At 45.2% G+C, this 16,885-nt stretch overlaps 1 protein-coding gene across 1 annotated transcript in view; it reads left to right on the forward strand.

Moving 5' to 3' along the window:
* LOC121048156 overlaps nt 1-10,853 on the forward strand; it is a 96,901-nt gene extending 86,048 nt beyond the window's left edge. The window contains exons 6-8 of the mRNA XM_040504172.2: nt 3,757-3,919; nt 4,684-4,798; nt 10,712-10,853. Of these exons, the coding sequence (XP_040360106.2) occupies nt 3,757-3,919; nt 4,684-4,798; nt 10,712-10,811 (378 nt within the window). The 3' untranslated portion in view covers nt 10,812-10,853. The remainder of the gene's footprint in view (nt 1-3,756; nt 3,920-4,683; nt 4,799-10,711) is intronic.
* The last annotated feature ends 6,032 nt before the right edge of the window (nt 10,854-16,885 follow it).

A 16,885-nucleotide genomic window follows, 5' to 3' on the forward strand; every position in this document is an offset into this window, starting at 1 on the left:
TGGCGTAGCCAAACTTTTCTTTCGGGAAGTGTTCATCGGCATGCCCCCCCCCCCCCCCCCCGCCCCCCCGCCCCCCCCCCCCCTCAATGACCCAGAGTGAGCTCGCCGACACGGACGCTTAGGCAAAGATTAGACAGGCGCTGTTAAGATAAATCGGATAAAGCTGTATTGTCATTTTTCAAAACGGAGCAGGCTTCATTTACAGGAATAGGGGCGTGGTGGCTCACTGTTCTACTTTCGTCGTAATTGCGGCCCACCAACCTTAAAAGCTTCCTCACAGCACACAACTCCCTCCGCTTTACGAGGTAGCACTGCAATACCATCTTGTGAAGGCCAGAAAAAAAAAATATAGCTATACGTTCACAACAACAACAAACAAAAATCTCGACACTACAAAATTGGAGCAACCGACCACACACAAACACTAGGGCCCATATTTAGAGGGAAGGTAATTCTGAACCATCACAAACCAAAATTTATTATCGATTCAAGGTATAACGAATTTGTGCTTCAGAACCAGATGCCGATGGAAATAGAGTGTTATCTTTTCTAGGCCGTTTTATTTTGCAGCGTGTCGAAATGCAGCAGCAGAATATCCTCGGGGGGATGACAAGTCATCAGTCCGAACTCGTCGTCCGTCACTCGGAGAAATTACATGACGCACCACAAAGAACCTACACGCCGAACGTGGAAAGAAACTTGACTAGCCTTGCGCCTATGCGTAGTAAGAATATGAAGGCTTGTCTCTTCGGAGTTTCTGATGTTCCGTGCAACGAAGAGATTAACCTAATAACTTATAAGGAATTGCGTCTGATGCCACCTCGATATACAAAGCAGAAAGCAAGACGAACTTGATCGCATCTGTGAGCGACGATTTTCGGAAAGTGAGGGCAACTTCGCTAAAAATAGGGAAATTTTAGGCGTCCAATGCAAGAGGGAGAAACGTGAAGCGCCCGTCACGTCTGCGGTATACAGGCGGTCGCCCTCTGTCCGGAGGCCCTATTTCAGAGCGTTCATTGTCTCCTCAAGATCCTAGCGACTCTGCCCGTAACAACTGCGGGGGCTGAGTGCTCGTTCTCTTCACAACGACGGTTGAAAATATACCTGAGAGCGTCCACTTCAAATGAGCGACTGCTCGATATATACTTCGTTTCAGCTGAAGTCCAGACGCAGCCGATGCTACAGGCGTGAACATGTGGCCCGGAACAGTGCTTGCACTGCACGAGCGCGCCTGCTTGGCAGGGACGTTGAAAGCCCGGAGCTCGCGCTTGTAGCATTGGCGGCGTCTCAACGTACACTGAAACGAAGTATTGCGCTTTTGAATGTTCACCGCGACATTAAAGTTCAAGAGGAGGGCGTCCGGGATTAGAGTGCCTCAATGGCTTTCCGATTAAGGTGATGCCATCGTTCGTAGGACCCACTGCCAACAGCACGCGCTCACAGGGAAAATACACAAAAAAAATCGCCGGAAACAGAATGTCGCCGTAGCACGGTCAGCGTTACGAGCTCGTGCAGGGACACGCTCTTTCACGTGCTTCGGAGGAAAAATAAAAATAAGCGTTCGAAACAAAATGGCCAGATGTCCTCACCCCAAGCAAAGCGCACATGAAGGCACCCTATTCGAGATATTTTTTTCCCGTGAACGCAGGCGGCAGCATTTTAATAGTAGGCGCTTGACATAAGTGGAATGATAACAAGAACCTGTAAATTGCTTTCTAATATAAGTAGTCAAAGTTACCTTTCTCCTCGCGCTAATTTCTAGTCCAAAGCACGTAATTCTGATCACAAGAGGTGTGCGTGAGCGCAGTGCCACCCGTTGCTTACCGTGCAATTGTTCTTTACAATTCATTTATTATTCCTTACATCACTATCACCGTGTGTTCGTTTTATTATGTTCACTTTGGTTTGATTTAACTACGTATTTCGGTGATTATAGTTTGTTATACTTTGCCTTAAAATTCCCATTCTTCACCCCACAAAAGTTTCGAAATATCCGTTCTCTATGTATCTGAGATCAAGTACCGCATTCCATCAAATAAACACGAATTAAGCTATATTGAATATTTTACTAATTTGAACATTTTCTACCCTACAGACAATTTTCCCGAAAGCCTAATTCGGAGATGGTCCGTGCTGCCCCGTTGCTTCGTGCCTCGTGCAAAACCGACTGCGTGAGCAGGGGACAAGCGTGCCCGTTGGTGTTGGTGGGAAGGGGGGGGGGGGGGGGGGGTAGCTTTGGCATTTCGGAGGGCGGGGGGGGGGGGGTCGACCCCTCAAACCCCCCCCCCCCTCTGCCTACGCCACTGAGAGAAATAGACCTATTGCTAAATGACCCTAGCATCGAAGAGAATGCAGGGAATGATGTTCCACGCGACGCACGTGCCGGCGTCTGCAGCAGTAACGGCTCTAAAGCGCGTTGATCAACGCTTTCTTTTGGTTATTTACTTCGAATCTTTTATATGGAGAAGGCGTGCGTGTGCGGCGCGTGGAACATCATTCCCTGCATTCTCCTTCGTGTTTGGGTAATTTAGCAATATGTCTATTCGATTAAAAAAATTCTATCATAGTTAGCTCTTATCTTGTTAATATCTCGGATATTAGCGCAATGGTGGCATTTTCGCGTGGTCCAGAGTCTCGCAACTGCTTTGGTACATTGGCGAACCTAATTGTCAGCGCCGGTAAGGACGCTTTTTTTACAGCGGAGCTGTAAAAAACGTCCTTTACGGCATCTATCAGCAACGGCGGCAACCAGACAACTGGTTGCCGCCGTCGCTCATAGATGGCGGCAACCTTTCTTCGGAGGAGCGAAGGGCGGGAGTGGAACGAGCGGCGATGTGCGCAGCAGCGCGAATGATTTTGCAACCGGCGCGAAGTCGCTATCCCCTGAAGTTCAACTGCGTCTTGCGCTTCAAATTCCCTTGCTAAAGAAGAGCAGATCGCTCGCCTGGAAAGCCACCTTCGAGAACAGAAGCTACAGCTCCGCTGCTCTTTCTTCTTCACCAGAGTGGAAAGGCTGAAAGTTCTTAGTTTCGCCGCATTTTTATTGTTTAACTGCTTTCAATCTTGAGACAACCCGTTATTCTACGGTTCCACTGGCAACCTCGAGCTTCAATTTCATCGAGGAAGTTTACCTCGAGTGACTTAATACGGCGATCGAAAACGAGGATTGCATGTGCACTCTAAAAATGCCCGTGTGTTTACTTTCCCATCACACAATTAATACCCAATTACAACAATCTGTGGAGCGAGCTCGGTGAATCATGGGGTAGAACGGGTGTCTAGTCCTAAAAATAAAGTCGGCGCTGGGACACTGAGCAACGTGAAACGTCACGCTCAGTGTCCTAACGAAGACTTAATTTCTGGGTCTAAACACATGTTTGTCCCCGTTATTCACCGAGCACGTTCCGCTGATTGCTGTGATTGGTTTTTAAAGTTTTGATGTGAAAGAACGCACGTGAATGTGTAGAGTGGAACTATGCGACAGACCTAGCAGGACGCATATGCGGTTTATCTACTTTTGCGGTTGGAAATCTTTTTTCCGCAGTCAAACTCGGGTGTTTCGTTTTTTGCTTCTCACCTTTTATTATTTAGCCATAATCTCTGACACGTCGGCATGTGGTCCCAGTTTGGGTAAGCTCTAAATTTTATATAATGTGTAGTTTAGTTTTGCAATGTGAACATCCCGATTCTCATCTGTGTCCCGTAACCTGTATTTTGCACTCCTTAAAGGTATTCTCATGGCAATTCTACGTGTAGGTCTCCCACCTCAAGAGCTTTGACGGCTCAACACTTGAAGATAAGGCTAACGGCATGATGACTGGTTTGTTCTCGTTGGAGTTAGCTGCCACCTACAACTACAGCAAGAGATCAAAGGGGAAGCTTGTTTTCGAAGGAACGCTACCCGAGAAAGCCGTCCGTCGTAAGTACCCCCCATTAAATACTATTGAACGCATTGAATGTTCATTTGGAATTTGAAAGCGAATAATTATTTATAACGCTCTTCATATGTATCAAGCCATAAATAAGAGTTAAGAAAATTGTCAGATATATTTAAGGAAATACAATTGAAGTTTCACATTTTATCACAGACAATTTAATGTTAGGAAGGTAAACCCTGCATTAAAATTATGTTGCTCTAAGCACCAATGCAAAGGAGAGAAATGGATGAGAAAAACAGCATAGTCATTAAAGTATTAATTTTAGTCAAATATTAAAATCCAGAACCTTTATTTTTTTGGAAATGTTAGTTGTCACGCTTTTTCTGCTTAGTTTAGCATGCTTATTAGGTTTTAATATTGTTATGTAGTGAATGAAATATTGGCTTTACTTTTTTTTTTAGTTCCAGAGCAAAATGTCCTTATATTGCTAGCTATTCCAAAAAAAAAAAAAGAAATATGTGTTTTCTGTAGAGTGAACATCTCCGCGAGTATGATCTTGCATAGCTTTAAAAGTAGGCTTTAATCATAATGTCACAAAATGAGCTCGCATATTTTGTTCTCAGGCTGCAATGTACACACACTCCTCGCTGGGCCAGGTTTAAAGATATATAAAAGAAAATGCGTAAACCCAGCAGACTGTTGTTCTTACTTTTAAAATGTAAGCTGCTTCTATCGATATCAGGCAGAATCGAATGTTTTGGAAAAGCACGGATGTTAAAGTGGTCTTTTTTACACTCTTTTTTAGGCGCTGCAATGGAAAGCTTCCCAAAACTCGCGTCCAACGAATACACGTTCCACCTCGGAAAACGGTTCCGCTACTCGTACGCCAAACTGAAAAAGCAAGAGGAGGACGCGTACGCGTACGTAAAAAAAGCAATTTTTCGTCGAAAAATTTTTCAGATTCTACGTTAAAATTTGGTTAAAGGAAAGCTGAAGAGCTTTGCGAAAAAAGAAACGAGCTAATGGTTGGTTATGACGTGTTTGTGCGTGCGGAGTCTAAATATCTCGACCGTTTGACTCAAAATAGTCGCTAAACGCGAAAAAAAAAGAACCGAAGAAACCAGAAACGATAGGCGCAGCGGCACGCCATTGGCTAGTCACGCGTGACGTGCCACTACGTCATAAAAGGTCCATCTTGATTTTCGCTTGCTCCGTCGATTGCTCAAGCGGTCGGGCGCCGAGGCTTCTGCTCTTGTAAATTGGGTTGGGCTTCTGATTTTTCGAAATCTTTCCGTGAATCCGAAAGAGAAATGTGTCCAGAGGACCTTCTACATGACAAAGTACCCGTTCCAGCCGTTCACAAAGCAGAAAATTGACCCTCCGTAGTAATAAAGGGAGACACGAGGAACCGCTTGCGCCGACGCGAAATGGCCGGCTTCATACGATCTGGAACATACTGACTGCTACCTATTGTAACGCAAAACGTTGACAATAAACGGGCTGCTATTGACGACACGCGTCAGGCCGGAGTAGCGTGACCCTCCCCAAAACGGCTGTCAGAGGACAAAAATTCGGCACACACCGTCCCTTATGCTTGGCAGCTGCTGGACACGTGAGCGTTCAGGCTGCATTAATAGGGAGTTTTCGTAGATCGTGTTCGCCGTCCCGCAACACCCTCCGCAACCCGCTACGACACCCGGAACTCCACAGTCAAAGCTATCGGCGCGCAGGCGCAGCAGCAACTTCTTCGTTGCGGAAGGCTTAGCGGAGGGGGAAACGCGGTCTACGAAAAGTCCCTATTAGGGAATTGTAGTAGACCGTTCCCGCAGCCCGCTAAGCACCCGGATAGCGCTCCGTAATCCGCCACAAGACCTTGAACTATGCAGACAAGGCTGGGGGCGCGCATGCGCAGCTGCGGCGTTTTCTTCGGAAATAACGTAGTGGAGGAGAAAAACGATCTACTACAATTCCCTATTCACCAAGGCTGAAGAGGGTTGGAGGGTTAGTGTAATCGGCTTGGAGAGACGGGAGAGCTTCCCCTGAGATTAGACGGGCGATGAGACAGGGTCGTCGCTCTGCCAGCGCGATGTCCTATTGCGGGAAAAGCTACGCAGAAGGTCCATCCTTTTGATAGCGGTACCCTCTGTTGAGTTTCATTTGTTTGCCACCATTTATTACGCAATTACTGCTTTAGAAAATTCGAAAATGTGTGCCCGACAGACCTCAGTTTGATGTCGAATTTGTGAAAGCTTCCTGGGCCTCTACAGTTACACACATCTCCCGAGATTTGTTGACTGCGTTAGACCACCACGAAGCATTATCATCGTCAGATTCCATTTTCACGGCACGAATAACCATTGCGTGACACACGAACTTCATACGGAACACACAGCGTAACTTGTAAAAGAAGAACTCTATTCCCAACGCAATGTCATTTGCTTTGTATCTCCAAAAAGGGCTCCCGAAGAAAATATCTATACCCATGGAAGGAAAATTTAACAAAATGTGTTAACGTTTATAAAATATCTGACCTCAAATAGTATCAGCCACTGTAAAAAAGTCCATGCTAAAACAAGTTGCACCGTGAAAGTTTCCTAAGTGACTGGCTAGCGGAGTAGAGTAAAACAACAAAATAAAACAATCGCGGGTAACGGAGTCGGTTCGTAAAATATGGTCACTTCAACGGTATAAAAAAAAACTTTAAAAAACTAAGAGACACTTATAAGGCAGTTAGTACGAACGAGCCACTGGAAGCCCGCTATTCGGCTACATGATCGCGGCTTTTCCAGTGCACTGCCCACAACCAATAACGTAATGTTTTTTTCTAGAACAGTCAACCTACAATTCCTACCCAGCGTAGCTCTACTTTGCCTGTGTCTTTTAATGCGCTGTATTGCCTTCTCACCTTCAAATATGATAGGCAGAGCGTCAGGTTCAGGCGGGCATTCTTCAGACCAAGCACTCCAAGTAGGAACATTTTTCTCTAATTCTGCCTTTAGTCATTACTGTTCGTTTCTTATCACTGGCACCGCAAGCTCGCTAAATCGATCTGCTAGTTGCAGCGATGGGAGACTTTACTTTCAAATATATATCTTTTCTGCGCCTACTGCTCTTGCTAAAACAGCTGTGGTTGCGAAATGTCAGACCGCGTGCACTACCACTAGTGACAGGACTGAATTCCACTCACAACTGAAACAGAGTCCCAGTCCTTTGCTTTCATGTCCTTAAACGCTTTGACGTCAGCTTTTGGGAGATGGATTAGTTTCACGTTCGGCAGTTTGGTGTTCCGTGGCGCAACCATCTCTGACGCCAACTTGATCACCGACCTGGTGGGCCGTCGGAGCTGGTACAACGTTGCCTGGTGCTTGACACGACCCCCAATTCCATCGGAAGCACTCTTGCCATGTAAAGTTGCGAAAAAAATTCACTTCACTGACGTGTACTTGTTGCTCTGCAGGTCGTGTAGTTGGCGCTTGTCCCTAAAGTGACTTGCTGCACTATCACTGACGTAGGTGACATGAGCATACCCAAATTGAATTTCATGATTCTCGAAACCGTTTTCATATAAATTAAGTTACAAACAATCTTATTCAATCGCAATTCTTTTTTTTTTTCAGTATGTTTTTTTTTCTTTTTTCTTTTTTTTGCGTTGTGCGTTTTTTACGGCGGAGGATCTATTATCGCTCATAGGCGGCGCAGGCTCAGGCTCTGCCGCGCCCTGCCTCCTATATCATGTTACCGCCAAGGTTGCAGGCTGATCTGTTTGCAAAGTCACTCCTGTTGCTTCCTTTACGTCCCGTAGACGGAGACGCTACACGCCTGCTGTTGAAACAAGCTCCGCGAAGCCTTTTACAGGGAGGTACGTCTAGATCACTCCGGCTCATGGGCCTTGTTGGGCCGGTTGCACAAAAATGTATTAAGAATCTTTCCTTCAAAATTACCGTCGACCTCTGTGCTGTCAGTTTGTAATCTCCAGACCACCCTGTGTGATTTTTACGCTTTTTAATAATATTGAAATTGTGAAAAATGAGTCTGTGAACACCTTATTTATATCAACCGCGTTAGAGTCAATTGGGTCATATTTCTCGCTTTATAACTTCAAAGCCACACAAATGTTGCATTATGTTCTTGCAGATTCTGTTAGTACATATTATGAATCTCAAGTTCGAAGAGTTTAAAGAAAATTTAAACTGGCCTTTTTTGAAATGATTTTCAAACAAATGCAGTTGTAGTTAAATGCCCCTGTGTGAGCACTTTTTATAGATACCTCCCGCAAGTGAGGACAGCTATATTTTATTCACAGATGAACTATATAAAAAGCAACACAATGACAAATTTTGAAGATGTTAGCTTGTATAGGTACGAAGAAAACAATCTTTAATCTAGAACGTTATTACGCAATGTGTCGTATTTGTGATTTTGTTCATCAAAATGACGACCCGAATACTTAGTGATTAATACGCTTTGTCAATCCTTCCTATACACGAACTCAACTCTCCTCAACTCTCCGTCTTCCAAAGTAACACGGGAATGCAATTCTGGCACGGCGACTTCTGCCCACCGCACCAGACCGGAAGTGCGCCGGACGCACTTCTGGTCTGGAGCAGTGGGCAGAAGTCGCCGTGCCAGACATGCATTCCCGTGTTCCTTTGGAAGAAATGAGACAAAAAACCTGCCTTCTCGTCAGAATGCTGCGACGGGGGCTGTACCGAGAGAGTCTGGAAAGGTTTGAAGATCAGTTTTCATGTGTTTTTGCCCCCTCCGCTCGTCCGAGAACTTGGATAGTAGCCGTGAAAAGGGCGAACCAGACGCTGTCGAACTACGATTGCGTGTGCGGGCAACACTTTTTGGTCGCCAGATGTATTTGCTTTGTTCCAACATGAACGAGAGAAAACCGTTAAGTTGTCCGGACCACCCACGGGTTCAGTGCGTCTTCAAATTCACACGGCCGCCTGATCGTTCGAACTTTCGTCTGCTCTTTCAAACTTGTCTGCTTTTTGTCGTCTGCTCGTTCAAACAAAAGCGACCCGTAGACCAAACTTTGACCCGGTGATTGCAATAAGAAGTAATTGCAGGCCTCAAAAGACTTAAGTAGGCTCGCTGGAAACAGTAGATACAATATGTTGATCATTGGTACCGGTGGCCATCACCGACTTGTTGCGCTTCGTCTCTTCCCGCTTCCGATTTTCAGTGTTGACGTCGATCATCGCCGCTACCTTTTACACTTTTGCAGCACGAGCTACGTCGCGACCGAAAATAGCTAGAAGAATCTGATCATGGTTTTGGCGTTCATTCTGCGGCGTTCATGCGAATGAATCGCCGCACGTCAACTTATTTACGGAAAGTTTAGCGCGGTAACGAGCCTTGATAATTTCGCTCAGGCGATTAAAGTGGTAAGACATTGCGATGAGGACGTAGAATCGATAATTCCAACGCGAAAAAGAGTATGCAGACTCACACAGACGCCGACAACGTGACATTCGAATGGTTTGTTGACGCGGGACGCGGTGCTTCTTGCCCGTACCCCATTGCGCATGTGTTCCAACTGTCGTCTGCTCTTTCAAACTTGGCTGTTTTGTGTCGTCAGCTCGTTCAAACGACAGCGACCCATAGATCAAACGTTGACCCGGTAATTGCGGTAAGAACTAAGTGCAGGCCTCAAAACACTTTTGAAGGTTGGTTGTGGTAAGTAGGCTAAGTGTAAACAGATACAAGAAGATATGTTGATCATTGTTACCAGTGGCCATCACCGACTTGTAATGTCCGATTCTACTTGCGGTTCTCAGTGTCGACGTCCACTATCTCAGCTACGGTCCACGCTTTTGCAGTCCGAGCAAAGTCGCGACTGAAAATAGCGAGCAGAATCTCATCGTGGGAGTCAGACTTTAGCGCCCATTCTGCGGCGTCCACGTGAAATGAATCGCCGCATGTCACATTCTTCACGCAAAGTTTTGCCTCGTTAATTTTGCTGAAGCCACTCAAGTAGTCAGGCATTGTTAGGAGGACGTAAAATCAACAATTCCAACGCGAAAAAGAGCACGGGGACTCCCACCGACCCCGACAACAACGCAATTCAATGGTATGTTTATGGGCGACGGCGGGCTTCTTGCCCACCGTCCACCGCGCGTGCGCGGCGCCGGTGGCGTCCGCTAGGGGCGCTCCGGTTTGTTTGTAAACATGAGTTGGTGTATACCTAATTTGTCAGTAAATATTTCTGTACCCGCAGTCGGAACAGTTTTTTGGGGGGAAGCCGCCTGAAATGCCAACATCGCACGATACGTCAAACGCGCACGTGGCTGAGAGGGTGCTTACAAATGTTTTGCGCAACGACACTTTTTTTCCCACAACAAGGATTGCTTTTATTCTCCTCGGAATGAAGCCAGCAAAATGTTTTTTTAATCGAAATTAAGAACGTTCACCGGACACAGTTGCTCGCTCTTATCTGAAAACGCCCTTTAATATTACTCAAAATAAAGCCTACATGCACGAGCAGACGTAGCTTAACCCACACGATGATGTGCCCCCATGTGTTATAGTTGTGTGCTTTAGGAGTTGTTATTACCACCTGCGAAGTTACAACGGTATTTACGGTAGTTGCCCGAAATTGCCAATAACCACTAGACTTGGTTCTGTATGTTGACATGAAATTACAGAAACGGCATTTCTTAGAAGTCCACTTTAGAGACCTTTTCATTCTCCAGTGGAGTGTAACTAACATGTGCGAATTCGTAATTCGTAAAGGCAAGCAGAATACGCGTGTTTATTTGATAGGTTTACAATAATATTCCATTAGGATGTTTTGATTTCAGGTATTGTTTTCTTTGCCTTTTCAGGAGGATGATCAAGAACTTGCCAGCGAGTGGAGGAGCGAGGAGCGAGGCCAGAAGTTGTCCAGGACCAAGCATGAGGGAGACGTGTCGTCACTTTTTTTAACATTTGTTTTACGTTTCTATTTTAATTGATAATTTTTTTACATCCCCCCTCGCTTTAAGCGTATAATAAAAAAAAATTAAATGCAGTTCTGTTTTTGTGTCGTTCCACGTGAGACGTCGTCGGTTTATGTGTGGTGGTACTTGTGGTGGTTCTGAGGTTCTGTTAGCCTAATTTCTTATGGGAAAAAATGTCATATTTTTTTTCCCATAGTGTTGGGAACTGACGATGCGGCAAGAAAGTAATTGCAGCGATGTGATGGAACGAGCACTTCCAGCACCACTCGCACGTGTCGGTGTTTCTTTCTATTTTGTTTTCTTCTTTTATTCAAGTCCGTTCTGGCAATAAACCTTCAGTTGTAATCATGCTGCTACACGGGTCGGTCGTGTCCACTTTATATCAGTGGCAACGAGGAAGAAGTGTTTGCACCTACAAAAGGCAGGCACTTCGGCATCGGATTCCGATAGCGCGCAGGGAGGCAACGCAAGCAGAACAGCCGTCAGAATGGCCTACATGGTTGTCCATTTTAATTACAAAACAGATAAGTGGCCTGCCTACCGAATTCGGATCCAGACGTTTTTCGAGGGTGACGCCGAGACCGACCTTGGAAAGAAACGAGCCCTTCTTCTCTCGGCTCTATGTACGAGGACAATTGAAGTGTTGGAAGCATCCTGCGCACCGAACGCCGTTAACGAGCTATCGTACGGAGAAGTAGTCAAGACTCTGGGCGACTATTTCTCACCGGCACCCAATGAAATCGTCGAAAATTCAAATTCTTCGGCAGGCACCGAAACAAAGATGAAACCGTGCAGACATTCCTCGTGGAGCTTCGACGACAAGCGGAGATGTGTAATTTCGGAACGATGCTGGATCGGATGCTACGCGACCGGCTGGTTTTCGGAATGTGGAGTGAAGACTTGCGCAAGCTATTCTTGGTTCTACGCGAGGTGACTCTGAAGGAAGTAGAAGCCATCGCCTTGGCTTCTGAAGCGGCCGCCAGTAACCTCGGAGTTATAAAGCTACCACAAACCACGGGGACCGAAGTCGACGCAGTCACCACTGATAGTCGTCACGGGAAGAGGTCCAACAAAGGTTTTCGACAACAGAGGAATGCATGTCCTACAGGTTCCTGTCGAAGGTGTGGAGCAGGGTCCCATACAGCGGACTTGTGCAAATTCGGATCGACCGAGTGCTTCAGCTGCGGGAAGCATGGTCATTTGGCACGACAGTGCCCTGACCGAAAAACGCAAGAACCGAGAAGGACCTGCAACAAGGCGCGCTACGGCAAGACGTCCAATGCCTTGGAAGAACTGACAAGTTCATCGGAGACCTACGAAAGCCAACTACTGATCTTAGACTGCAGATTCACGGATAGCAACATCGTTGGGTTTTTGGAACACGTACACCAGAAGTCCGTCTGGGGAGGCGTGCCGCTCGTCATGCAAGTCAACAGCGCTTCACCGGTCAGCGTCGTATCACAGGACATTTACAAGAGGTTGAAGAAATCATGGCCAAAGCTCAAGAAGACTGCAGTTCGGCTGACACGTTTTCAGGGGAAACCACCTGTCCTTGGCGAGTTGAACTGGGAAGTCACCTACGAAGGGAAGACGGTCGGCGGTAAACTGATCGTGTTGAGCTGCGCTGGAGCGTCGTTGTGCGGCCGGGATTTAATCCGTGACATGGGAGCTTGTGGTGTCCCTGTGCTTCACTTTGGCTACGAGACGTCGCCGGGGGAATCGAGACCAGCGTCAATAAGGGAAAACGACCTACCTGCTATCCTGGCTGAATACGCGGATCTCTCCGAGCCACCCATACAAAAATGTTATATATGGCCCTGATATATTTTATATTTCGCCATATATGATAATATGGCCATATACCGCCATATATGGGAGCAGATACGGCCACATATTGTCATTTAAGTGGGCAAATACTTGCATAAATGGCCATAGAAGTCCGTAAATAGGGCCATATATCGCCATATTTGCGTGCAAATACGGCCATACCAATATACGCGTGCAAATACGGCAATATATTGCTATATAAAAGTTTCAACACTGCCATATATAGCCCGTTTACGACATATATGGGTGAAAATCTATCCCCTGAAAATGATATTAAGGCCCGTTTCGGACATTCAAGCAAAACGTTATATGTACTCGCGAAGACACTAGTTGATTTATCTATAATGCATGAGTCACATGTAATTGGTTAACTATTGTTAACATCGTTAAAGTGAAGTTATTCCAGATATTTGGACCAATTAATCAATTACTCATTTTGAAGATTGAAAGACAAATTAAGTTTGGTTGTTTGTTTGGCGTGTACCAATATGGCGAAGTGCATAAGATCGGAAAGAGAGTTAATCAAATAATGGATTTTAGGTCGCAGCTCTTAGGCGCCCGTTTCCGCGTTAAGCGGTATCGGCGTTGCCTTCGGCATCGGTGTAGTCGCCCTGCTAAATTTTGCGGGAAATTGAAATAGTGCTTATGTCACGTTACGTCAATATTCCCACTAAATCTAGCAGTAAAACTAATTTCGTTCATGTTTTCCCACTAAATTTAGCGGAAAAACACACACCGTTAGCTTACTGAAGATGCAAGACGCTACTTCGTCGTCGAGAATCCTTTTTTCTTCGAACGGCTGCGAAGCCGTTGCGCCCGGAGTACCCTACGCAGCATCTTTCAAAAAACCGTTTGCGCAGCATCGCAACCTTCTGTTTGCGAGCGTCGGCGATTCATCGTTTGTTGAAAGACGGAAGATGTGATGTCCATGGTGCCTTTTATGTGTAACTCTTTCGCAAAAAAATTTGAAGTTCAAAATCGCGAATGACACCTTTCATACCGAAAGAGTTTATAAGGGCTTGAAGATATATATTATACGTCCACTGTATAAAAAGGGTAAAAAACTGGAATTGGAGAGCTACAGGCACATCTCCATTCTACCTGCATTAGATAATATAATCGAAAAGTGGGTGCAACTAACAATGACCAGTTTTTGTTATTAATTTAATTTATTTTCAAGCACACAATATGGTTTTCGACAGCAAAAAAGTACTCTTACACTTTTAGAAGATTTTTCCGACTGTGTTAACGAAGCACTAGACAATAACGAGATTGCTCCAGCACATTTTATAGATCTATCGAAGGCTTTTGATACCATTTATCATTCTTTGTTACTTGATAAGCTTTACAGATTAGGTTTCATGGGAGAGTTCTTTAACTTTTTTTCAGAACTACTTAATGAAAGACAACAGATGGTTAAATGTATGAATAATATAAGTAGTACAGCTAAAGACGAATGTGGTGTACCACAAGGTAGCACTCTGGGGCCAATTTTATTTAACGTTTACATAAATGATTTGGGTATTCTACCACTATAAGCAAAGCTATTTCAGTATGTTGACGATACAATGCTAGTTTTAACCTATGAAAACTATGATGATGCTGTTTTAGTCTTCCAAAGAGATATAGATGCACTAATAAGTTGGTTTAACTCACATGCCATTTCAGTAAATTTTGCCAAAACTAAGTTACTGTGTTTCTGAAATTCTCATAAACGTGTTGCTATGTCACCTAGAATTTTACTTCATTCGACACCGTATGATAATTGTACTTGTAAACCTTTGCCATACGATAATTGTGTAAAATATCTAGGATTATATGTGGACGAACATTTATCATGGAATCAACATGTGAAATGCGTGACTAAAAGACTACGTGCCGTTTCAGCATATTTGTACAAAATAAAAAGCTTGTGCAGCGTAAAGATAAGATTACTGGTGTACAGGTCGTTATCTGAGTCTTTTCAACGATATGCAATCACTTCATATGGGCACTGTTCTCCATACAAGACAAATGCAATTGACAGAATTTTAAAACATGTGGTGAAAAACATTACATACGGAACTCCGTACGGAACATTAGATATAGAAGATAAAGCAAAGAAGCACTATTTTTTTAGTTTTGTTTTCATAGAAATGTTACGCTTATAAATTATTTCTATGATTCTACGTTCAAGGTTCCACTGGACAGGCCTATGAATCTAAGGCGTAAAGAAAGGTTTAAAATCCACAGAATTTGCACGCGATACGGTAAAAGGTGCAGAAATCACTTTATTCCCACTTTATTTAATGAGCTCACTCAGCCGTTAATGAAAATTAATTCGATAAAAGTACTAAAAAAGAAAAACAAAATTAGTGCCTCTCATTACCTGCTTAAACACTGCTTTCCTCTCATCCCTGTATACTTGCCTCATAATGATTTAAATAGTTGTGTTCATTTTGTTTTGTGCCAAATTTGGGCTCTGTTTTGTAATAATGTTGAGATTGATGGCCACATTACACACTCGTTCAATTTTTTTTATCATGCTGCATTGATATGTATTTCGTTGGATTGTCTGGTCCTACGCACAAGCAGAATATTGCTTTTGTAGGCCAGCATTATTTATATCTATTTGTGAATTGAATAAAACATTATTAATATTATTATTATTATTAGTCGGCGGCGAAAGTTTGCCGGGCGTTAATCACTGCATTCTGTACAGGCACTCGGGAGCACAAGGACCATCTTCAAGCACCTCGCACAATCATCATGGCCCGCGCACCAACAGCATCCTTCGCGTATTGAGCTACTACGTGGCGTACAGACGGGCGATCGTGACACTGCGGTTGCCACCGCAAGAGAGAGCAACGTGGCTTCGTCGGATTGGCTACCAGATCGTCACGGGCTATAAAAGGAGCTCCCACCGCCTCGTCCCTCGCAGTCGGCGTCGAAACTTTGCCGGGCGTTAATCACTGCATTCCGTACCGGTGAGAAATAAGGCCATTTTGTCACCTTGCTTTGCTCCCCGCCGCCGACTGCACAGTGTACAGTGTATTTTTGCTTACTGGTGTCGTTTCTTTTTTACGAGCTCCTGCAACGTTCTGTGATCATTGTCATGGATTGTATTAAGTGCTCTCGACTCCTGCAATCTGACGGGAGGTTCTCAAGCTGCGTAGCCTGCCGAAATGGCTACCATCTGGGTAAGGCTTGCGCCGGAATTGCAGATAATACTTTTTCTGGAAGAGGGGTTTCCAGGAGAGAAAGCTGGAAAGGCCCCACCTGCCGGGCCGGTGAGCTTCGCTCCGGCTCTGGGGCAAATTAGAGCCTTCTGGTAGATGACGTCACCCGGGTTGGCGGGAGCCCTCAGACATTAGTCGCTGACGTTGGTGCTGCTACTCCCACTGTCAGTGCTCAGCTGGCTTCGATGGGCGCCGCACTTAAGGAGCTCCTCAATTTAAAAAGTAGCGTCGAGACTTCGCTTCCTCTCCCAGCGAAAGTTGACCAGTTGCTATCCCTGCAACTCGCCGTCGAAGAACTGCGTGGCACCGTCTGCGGGCTTCAGGCAACCGTTAACTCTTTTGGCGCAAAGTACGATTCCATATTGGCTTTGGCAAGAACGAACGAAGAATCTGTAAAAGACATCCAGAACGAGGTCGGCGCGGTCAGGGCAGAGATGATAGAGCAGTCTTGGGAAATAGAATGTCTAAAGCAGGAGCTAAATGATTCCCAACAGTACCGTCGCCGGTGCAATATGGAGATGCACGGTCTTCCATTTGTTCAGGGCGAGGATTTGATGAAAATCATGGAGGATCTTTCCGTGAGGCTCACTCTTCCGTTGTTTCACTCATCAGACATCCTTTCAATTCATCGCCTTCCCAAAAAACCTGACTCTCCTTCCACGGTTCTCATTAGTTTTGCCTCGCTTGCCCTAAAAAATGTCTGGATGGCTGCACGGAGCCAGTTGCGAAGACAGAGTCAGTCTGATAACCAGCTGAGATGGTTCTTTAATGACAACCTCACCGCAGCCAACAGAGAGCTATTTCGGATGGCGAGATCGAAAGGGAAAGAGTGTGGTTTTCGATTCGTGTGGCTCAAAAATCCAAAAAATATTTGCGAGGAAAGGCGAGGGATTGCCTGCCATACGTGTAAACACAGTAACAGATCTCGAAGACCTAGCGTAGTGCATGGCATGTTGCTTTTCTTTCCCGGATTGCAGTTCGTTTAATCGGGTTCTAGGACCCATATCTGACCTTT

This window comes from Ixodes scapularis, unplaced genomic scaffold, assembly GCF_016920785.2.
Source record: "Ixodes scapularis isolate PalLabHiFi unplaced genomic scaffold, ASM1692078v2 PGA_scaffold12__126_contigs__length_90152505, whole genome shotgun sequence".
NCBI lineage: Eukaryota > Metazoa > Arthropoda > Arachnida > Ixodida > Ixodidae > Ixodes > Ixodes scapularis.